The sequence below is a fragment of the Onychomys torridus genome, chromosome 6 (genome assembly GCF_903995425.1).
Source record: "Onychomys torridus chromosome 6, mOncTor1.1, whole genome shotgun sequence".
Lineage (NCBI taxonomy): Eukaryota > Metazoa > Chordata > Mammalia > Rodentia > Cricetidae > Onychomys > Onychomys torridus.
In genome coordinates this window covers 114,803,440-114,812,754 of record NC_050448.1, presented here as the reverse complement: position 1 = coordinate 114,812,754, position 9,315 = coordinate 114,803,440, and the positions used below count along the sequence as shown (strand labels likewise).

At 36.4% G+C, this 9,315-nt stretch overlaps 1 protein-coding gene across 1 annotated transcript in view; it reads right to left on the bottom strand.

Moving 5' to 3' along the window:
• Positions 1–3,148: 3,148 nt before the first annotated feature.
• Positions 3,149–9,315, bottom strand: part of Stpg2 (sperm tail PG-rich repeat containing 2) — a 433,963-nt gene continuing 427,796 nt past the window's right edge. Inside the window, exons 13-14 of the mRNA XM_036189290.1 lie at positions 7,048–7,193; positions 3,149–3,247 (exon numbers count right to left, since the gene is read on the bottom strand). Coding sequence (XP_036045183.1) covers position 3,247; positions 7,048–7,193 — 147 coding nt within the window. The 3' untranslated portion in view covers positions 3,149–3,246. The remainder of the gene's footprint in view (positions 3,248–7,047; positions 7,194–9,315) is intronic.

The window sequence follows — 9,315 nt, the reverse complement described above, 5'->3', positions numbered from 1 at the left end:
CATATAAACCATGTAAACTACAATCCTTTTTCAGAAAAATCAGGCAACTCAGAATATTTGACATGCATTTTCTGGTTTACAATGTCCTTGAAATTACTGTTTTAAAAAATGCAAACTCCACATTTTGTAGAAAGATTTACATTGTCTTTTGAATTATTTTCTTTATAACATGTTCTGTGACATATAAAGTTGTTCAGCCTCTACGATGGAGCCTCTACTCATGGCCATGCTGAATGACTTATGTTCTGGCCTCAGAACATTTACACAAGTGATTAAGCAATTTGCTTAGGATTCCATGGCTAGGAGATGAGGTCAAGAGCTCCTCTCCAGTACCTGGTAGTTTTGAAGTATTTTCTAAAGGTCATTTTAGTTCAATTTATTCAATTCAATGGAAGAACATACATTCATTAATGAGTTATCCTCTTTGTTATTTTGGTCATTAGTGATTCATCTTAGATACATTAATGAAGATATTTTACAACCGATTTTCTTGAGTTAGAATACACTGGAACATCTCCAAAGTACTTGAATTTTTCAAAATTACATTAATTTTAGGTTACATGGCTAAATCAACTTGTCTATGTAAGTTCTATAGCTTTTGTCAAAACTCAGTGTCAATGATCCTTTTGAAATGTGAGCAATGATTTAAATCATTCTCTGTGACTGATTTGTCTTCTAAAATAGTATTAGTAGTAGAGCATCTACCAAGATTTTGATATTTAATATTTAAACTTACAATATGTGTGTGCTGAACATGAATCTGACAGTGCAGGAACCAGAATAACAGAAGAAAACTGAATGTTGAGAATCACTGGGAGGAAGAGAGAACTCTAAATCAGCAAAGTGCCTGGAACCCTCATAGCTAGGAGAGTTAGAAAAGAAATGCAAAGGAAAATCACCCACAAAATTCCAACCATAACCCCCAGGGTGCCCACCAATTCAGCTAGAGAAAAAGAAAGTAGAACAGTATCACCATCCCTAATCATAGCAGCAGGGGGAGCTCTAACTACTCACACATGCCCCTTCTGTAGTTCCACAGCTGTAACTGCTGGTGCTGTGGACAACTTCTGACTGATTATGAGTGTCCTGGAAAAAATAAACTTTACATCATTGGGCTCAGGAACCATGCATGCTGGAGTTATAACACTTGGCATTACTGACACTTTTCCCCAAGGGACTTGGGATAGATAGTACTGCCACACAATTGAAACTATAGTAGCTACAGGAACACAAACAAGTGTCATCAAGTGTTCATGTCTTTGAAACTGAGGGAACACATGCACAGGATCCCATATTCATGACAAAATTATACAACTAACTTCATTTACTGCTGTAGTCTAGACTAAAGATACACTCAGAGAGACTCACAGCATAGAAAACCAAACGTAGAGATACCTTATTACCGAAGCTGAAGCTCCCTCCCCACTGATGTCCTATAGCTCACCTCAGAGCCAGACTGTTTCCCCACAGAAGCTACTACAAAAAATTGGAAAAAGTGACTATCAGAGCATAAGAATGCACACCGACACAGGGGAACTCACATAAAAGGAAACATGGCTTCTCCAGAGCAGAGAAACAGTAATTTTCCAGCAGTAGATTTCAAACTGAAGTACCCCAAAAAGAATCAAAATAAAGGTACTAAGAAAAATCAGTGAAATGCCAAGAGAACACAGATAGACAATACAAATAAGCTTAAAAAATACAGTGGTATGTGAATTTGAAATTCAACAACAAGATATGTATATTTTAAAATGTCAGAACTTTGGAACCTAGTTTGTGATAACATTTGTTCTTGTCTTGTATGACATACTAGAACAAAGAAAGAATTTCAGAACCTGACAAGTCTTTTGAGTTAACTTAGTCAGATAAAAGAAAGGAAGAGGCTGGACGGTGGTGGCGCACACCTTTAACCCCAGCACTCAGGAGGCAGAGGCAGGTGGATCTCTGTGAGTTTGAGGCCAGCCTGGGCTACCAAGTGAGTTCCAGGAAAGGCGCAAAGCTACACAGAGAAACCCTGTCTCGAAAACCAAAAAAAAAAAAAGAAAAAAGAAAGGAGGAAGAGAAAGGATGGGATAGGATTAAAAAACAGAAACTGACAAAACATATTAGCTGTGATACCATTAACTGAATCTTCCCATTATTGTAAGTTCAGAAGGTAAAGAAACCAGGTATTAAAATTCACATGAAATAATGGCTAAAGATTTAGTTTAAGAGATATGCATATCCACATATAAGCAGCTCAAAGAAGCAAAACTAAGTAGACTTACCCTCAAATGGACATCATTGCACATTTCATGCTCATTCACACATGTCATGGTAAAAATTATGAGAAAGAATATATAAAAAACAAACAAACAGAGCCCTGTGCCAAGACACACAAGGAAATTCCAATCAGACTTCCAGCATAGTTCTCAATAGAAACCTCAGAGGCTGGCATCAAATACATGAGATCCTGCCAGCCATGGTGACTGTTCTCAGCAGAACCATCCTTCAAAACCAAAGTCAAAATAAAGACTTTTTCAAATAAGCATAAACTGAGGGAATGCATCATCACCAGATCAGCTCTATATATTTAGTGAGTCTTGTCCTGGGGATCAAGGATAATAATCACCACCATGAAGGCACATGTTGTAACATGTACAGAATTGCATAAAGTACCCTATAAAGATATTCAAATAGTGTTGCTACAGAAAATCAAATGAATATCCATTTTCCCGAACACATAGGCCAGGGTAAAGAATTTGTCACAATTTAATTACTTTTTCCTTGTGTTCCTATTTGCACATAAAATAAGCACAAAGTAAAACATAGCAAATATTCTTTTGTGTTTTGTTTTTTTAAATTTATACTCAGAATTTCAGAGAAACAAAGCATAAGAAAGTAAATCAGGTGGCTAGCACACACACACAAAGGAACAACAAGTACTTTGTTTTACATGTTGGTGTTCAGAATGTTGTCGCATTCTCGATTAGAGAAAGATTCTAAAGTTTAAAAGGAAAGCTCTCATTGGCTGTCTTTATTTAGCACTGTATTTCCTATGGCTGCATCAACAGTATGGATTTAGAAAGAATGCAGTGCAGAAAAGGAATTAAATGTGTTACAGCAATAAGCGTCTCTGTCTCTAGAGGTTCGAATGGAGACTGTTCTTTAAGCAGCTGATGGATGACAGCATCATACCGGAAGTACGCCTCTGTGAGAAGACTGCCAGCTTACCTTTCTGTTAAAAAACATTACCTTTGGGATGCATCTGTGAGGAGAGAAAAGTTGTTACAATAATTGGTGCCTCCATTGTATACATCTCTACCTAAAACCAAATATGTTTTCTGACTACTTGATATTATCCCAAACAAGAAGCCGGTATGGCCCCTCAGCCAAATATAACTGTGGAATAAATTTTACAATGTACCCTTTATTAAAAACTAAATTTATTAGGTATCTTCAAGTAGTTGCCATAAATCCTGGCTTTGGGTTGTCCTAATAGTCTGTTGGAGACTCGGGCTTCCTAAAAATGAATGTTAGTCTGTGAGTTGTACCTACAACTGTATGTTGTTTTGTAACTGTAGTTACATACACAATGTTGCATTGTAACAATAGCATATCTAATAAGACAATTCCAGAAAGAGGAAAAGAGAAAATATCAGCAAGTAAGTTCTTAAAATTTTCATGATAAACTTAATACACTGGTTTTTACCAAGGACAAATGGTCTGGGAGTGAAGTCCTTTTACAGTACAGTTACTTATATAATATACTTGCAATATGTAAGAGACTCTATTAGGGCTGACCTGTGGAGAAATGCTAGTCTATTTCTAAGCTTTGTGTCTGTGGATTACACATAACAAACAATGGTTTGATACCTTCTTTGGCCATGAACAGTTGGATACAGATGCGCTGGCACAGGGGAACCTGAGCGTATGAGAGCTTGTTCAGGGTCTATCCTTCTTATTGTCTGATGTGTTCCCAACTCAGGAGGTGGTTATTTTCTCACTTTCAACTACAGGACACTGCTCTGTTGTCTAGATTTTCCACTTGTCCACAAACATGGGTTAGACTATTGTCAGCATTTGACTGCATCAGCTCAGTTATCTCCTTGAGAGTTAGTGTGTAGTAGCTCTGCCAAGCCTTGAATGTCTCTCTAATTGTGTCATAGCCAACCATGTGCTTCTCGTGAAAGTTAATTAAAGGATGGAGACTCCAAGTGGCATTATATTTACTGGAGTACAGAATAATCCTGCATGCAAATACAGTAGTTTTTGTGAGCAATTTCTACATTGCAATGACAGTGTAGAAATGCCTAAACATAGAGAAGATGGAAGGCAGTCTTCTTGTCCATTTATAATAGTGAAGTTAAACAAGGCCTTTGTCTGAGGGAGCCTTTTCTCTGGGGATTTAATTTCAGACAAGCAGGTCTAGAGCACTAGAATGTTTCTAAAGGAACTTTTTTTGTATCACACCATGTAGAAGAGGTCAATAAACACCTAATAGTAACAAGTGCCATCATAATATAACTTTCAAAAATAATAAATCTAGATGTAAATTTAACTAATAAGTAGACATGTTAACTTAGAAGGAATATATCCTTGCAGAAGACTAGTGTGTAAGTGGTCATGTGTCAGAAGAGAGTGAGTTTACAGATTCTCTTTTTCAGTAGTAAATGTCCATTGAAGATACTGCTTTTCAGGAATTGTTGAGGTACAAAAGAGAAGAACTAACAAATTGTGATAAAGAAGAAATTTTAGATATGGCAATGAGTAATATATTTTAGACTATGTATCTAAAAATGTATTACTAAGAACTTTTTTTGTCTAAAATACACATAAATGAAGGATGCTACAGAGATAGCCTAAAGAACAAGGAACCTGATGAGAAAGAAAAAGAGAAAGCAACCCAAAGCAAGCATTGCACTCTCTGTGAGGAAGCCTTGAGTCTCTAAACAGGACAAGGCCTAAGAGTTAAGAAGACAGCACAAAGTGGGCAAGACTCTAAGCTGGTGTTGTGGCACTCTCAAGGTTCTACAATCAGAACCTGAGAGAAGGGAATAACATTAGGGCATCTGCCAATGTGTCACTTTCTGATGGATGTCAAATGCATGCACATTTTTCCACAAGACCAAAATATAGCATTAAACACGGCATCTAACAATCTCAGTAGCTCCATAGTGTATGGTTGCACAAGGAGGAGGAAAAGAAAAGGGATGATAAATTAACTGACGTGGTAGATTACAGAAATTAGCCTCTGAGAATGTGGGTGATGAGAATTATATGAATCCTTAAAAATGAGAGAATTCCTTTCTAAAAAAGCTGGTGTCAGTCATTGGCGCATCCCTGTAAAAAGATTTCCTGTTCAGAGGAAGATGTACATCAAAATATCAACCATGTTATAAGTTTTCATAAGCCACATTTGGACAAAAGTATTAGTCATTTGCGAGATGTGGTGAAGAAACAGAAAACAGATACTACAAGCAGAGCCATCACTGAAGTCAGAGTGGGAGCTGCCTTCTATGGTTTAAAAATCATGGAAAGTAGAATGCTTACAACATGTCAACAGACAGACAGCTTATGCATACTAGTCAAATGGAAGTTTTAGAGTTGAAAAATAAACAATAATTGAAGTTAAGAATACAGTAGATGTACTTAACTTCAGGTTAGATGATGGAGGATTGATGAGTACAAGATATTCTTAACAAAATATAGAGTGAAATATAAAGAAAATAGTCTCCAATACTCATGAGACCATGTGGGATACATTAAACATAGGACAAATAATGCTCATAATCACATTATCAAATATGGATGAGACAGGATTTGGAACAGCAACACTTGAAAAAATAATAGGTGATCATTTTTATGTCTGACAAAAACCACCAAATCACAAAATACAGAACATTGCAAACATCAAAGAACACTGGGGCAGACGCTAAAGGTAAGAAAACCTAGGAACATTAAGTTTGTGTGTTGGCTTATGTTATGTTTTTTCTGATCTCTGAAAGCAGATAAAAGACACAATCTTCAAAGCAAAAACAGCTCATTAAGAGCATGAGAGAGAGATGATAATATACTGGCAGTTTCAATATGCAGAAACAAAATATATTCAAACCTGGATTTTTTCATTTAGCAAAAATCATCCAAAAACTGAAATACGGATATTACTTTTCTATAGAAAATACTGATGTGGTCACTAAGCTAAAATGTGGGTATTCCAATCTAGATCATCCCTGACCAATAGAATTATGATTTTGACTACAGGTACTTTTATACCATATAATTACTGAATAAAAATTAAAATAAGATGTTTTTAGTCTAATAGTTCTGAAATATTATTCCACCATATAATGTATTATTTCTCAGATATCCCCAACCCCTTTAAATATAAAATCAGAAGTATTTATATTTAATGTCAGTAATACTAATAAAGAATTTTATCTGTTCCTCTAATATTCTGATATATCAGACTTTTTAGGTTTACAGGTTTATTACTTTGATAAACAACTGTTCATTGTTTAGAACTTAGTTCCTAATAATTACTAGAATCATAGTCAACTCCTAAAGTACAATACCTTTATAGTACTGACACTGAAATGAGAAAGAATCTTTAGATACAGCAGCATCAAGCTGTTTAAATATAGTCTTACCTTACAAAAATAAAAAATAAAAAATCAGAGCCTAAGGCACTATCATAGTCATTATGATGCATTCAGTGGTTTACAACTACTATCTACAAATGCTTTATATGAAAAGATCTATTTGTTCCTCTATATGTTCCTAGAGTTACAATTTGTCCAGAAAATGCTCAAGCTGCCTGTCCTATAATCCCAAAGTATCTGGCTAAAGAACAATACTAATTTATTATGATACAATGTATTTCTTTCTAATGGAAACCTATGTCAACTAAGAGCTAGTAACTTAATCCCATTAAAATGATTGGTTGGCACTATGAAACCAGCCAATCACTGTGAGCAAAGTGAAGGATTTGACCAACGAATGATACCCACAGTGAAAGGGGCATCACACATATGCATCTCTATGGCTCTGTGGGTCCATCATACTCACCAGTTAGAATGCTGCAATTTATCTCTTCGGGATTTTGGTCTGGCTTTTTGTTCTGGACAACAGGCATTTCCTCTCTTAGAAGACGAACATGGCAGAGTGACATTGTACGTTCTCTTCAGAACAGTATGTCTCAAAAATGGACTGAGCTGAGGAGAAAACAAGAGCGACTTATGTTAATTACACCATCCATATACTTTAAAGGATTAGTTTAGGTAAGTGAACAGTGATCACATTAATACAAACTAACTCACTGATATCGTTCATTAATACCCTACATGTTTGGATTAATATCTATAAGTGTTCTTTAACATGTAAAAAGTTATTAATCATGATCTTAACTAAATTGTACTTCATATTCTTGTCAAACATTATATATATTTGAGAGAAACCAAACTTTGGTGAAACCTATAGCTCTCTAATAATGAAATACATATTTGGGGTGCATTATGACCTGTAACCTTTATTTTCTTAAATCTTTTCTTTCCAGTGGAAGCAGATACTATTTTTTCACACATGCTTTCTCCTAACATTTGTCCTCCTGACAAATACCTGGGGTATAAACATATAAATATCATCTTTCCAAGCCTATTTCAGTAATGTGAACATGAGGTAGGAAGATACAGCCCACTTACCTTGCCCAGGCAACAATACCAACGAAAACAGTGAGAAGGAAAAGAGTTTGAAGCAACTTTACAGGTGATCAAAAGTAAAATTGAGTCAATGTCCATTCACCCACGGTTATCTAAGTATCTTTGGAGACATTCAAAAATCAGGATGATGAGTTGTAATTCTACTTTGGCATTGCCATGAGCATCAACTGAAGTCATCCCTGTGAACAGAGCAAGCCTAACACACAGCAGTAACATAGCCCTTGCAACCCCCCGCCCCAACGTCTTTTTTATGTTGCCTTCCCAGTGGACACACACAGTAGGATTGATGGAGCTGGGAACTGGGGGTAGTGGTTTCAGCAAACAAGATGAGAACTTTGCATTCAAGGGCTTATAGTTTTCCACTGGCATTTGAATGTGATAAGACAACAGTAACAGACTTTCAATCAGCTTGGAATAGGAGGATAATTAGCAGTGAGGCTTACAGAGGCTCCCGTTCCTGAACTTTAATTTCCTCATGTTTGAAATGGAGTCAGAGCTGTTTTACCTAACATTACCTTATATTTGCTGGATAAATTAACTCAGTTAAGGAATATGAAGTAGTCCCTATCAGTTTTCTCTTGCTTTCTGTGTTTCTTCCCTATAATTAATTACCCCAGCCTGTAGGTTACCACCCTACCAGCCTGTAATGTCTCTCGTTTTTACTCTAGAGTAGTGTTCTCAACCTTCCTAATGCTGAGATCCTTTAATACATTCCTCATGTTGTGGTGGCCACCAACTGTAATATTATTTTCATTACTACTTCATAACTGTAATTTTGCTACTGTTCTGAGTCATAATGTAACATATGTGTTTTCTAATGATCTTAGGCAACCCCTGTGAAAGGGTCCTCAGGCCCCTGAGGGTGACCCACAGTTTAAGAACTGATGCTCTATAGGTTGTTTTTTCCTCCTTTCTACTGGTTCATTCGAAATAAAGCCTGTGGTGTCTTTGAGTCACTTGTTCCCTTGTCTGTTTCTTCTCCTACCAACCTTACACACAGTAAATACAGGATTAGAGAAATTGGATCCTAATTCTGAAAAACTAGAATATGTCACTGATTTGCCAAAACTCAAAGTGTGTTTGTGTGTGTGTGTGTGTTTGTGTTTGTGTGTGTAGAATTGGGGACCACAGGGAACTGAAGAGAACAGAGAGCTAATTCAAATCACCTATTGCCTATTCTTTGCCAACTCCCAAGCAAAAAACACTGACTTCAGAAGGTTTACAGTCTGTCGTTATTAGGAAATGATGAAGTGCAGAGGACCATCAGGAACCAAAGGCTGGGGAAATACTTTGTGAGGCCCTAAGTTTGCATACTGCTAGATACGCAGCACAATCATAGAAGATGGTTTCTAACAGGCTCAGCATGAAGCTGAGATAATAGCAGAGCGGAATTTGGGGAAAAGAAGTAGAAATAGAGTGGATGTTCAAAGGCTTCATCTATGTCAGAATCAAGAAATAACCGATTTATTAAGGTCACTTGGGGCAAGGCTCCTCATGCTAAAGACTTATGATATTGGAAGTCTTTCTTACAAGGACTTGATGACACCATACATTAGAGAAAACATAGCTCTATGTTATCTAAGGTAGAGTGAGTCATTCAGCAAACAGCGTGAATGAA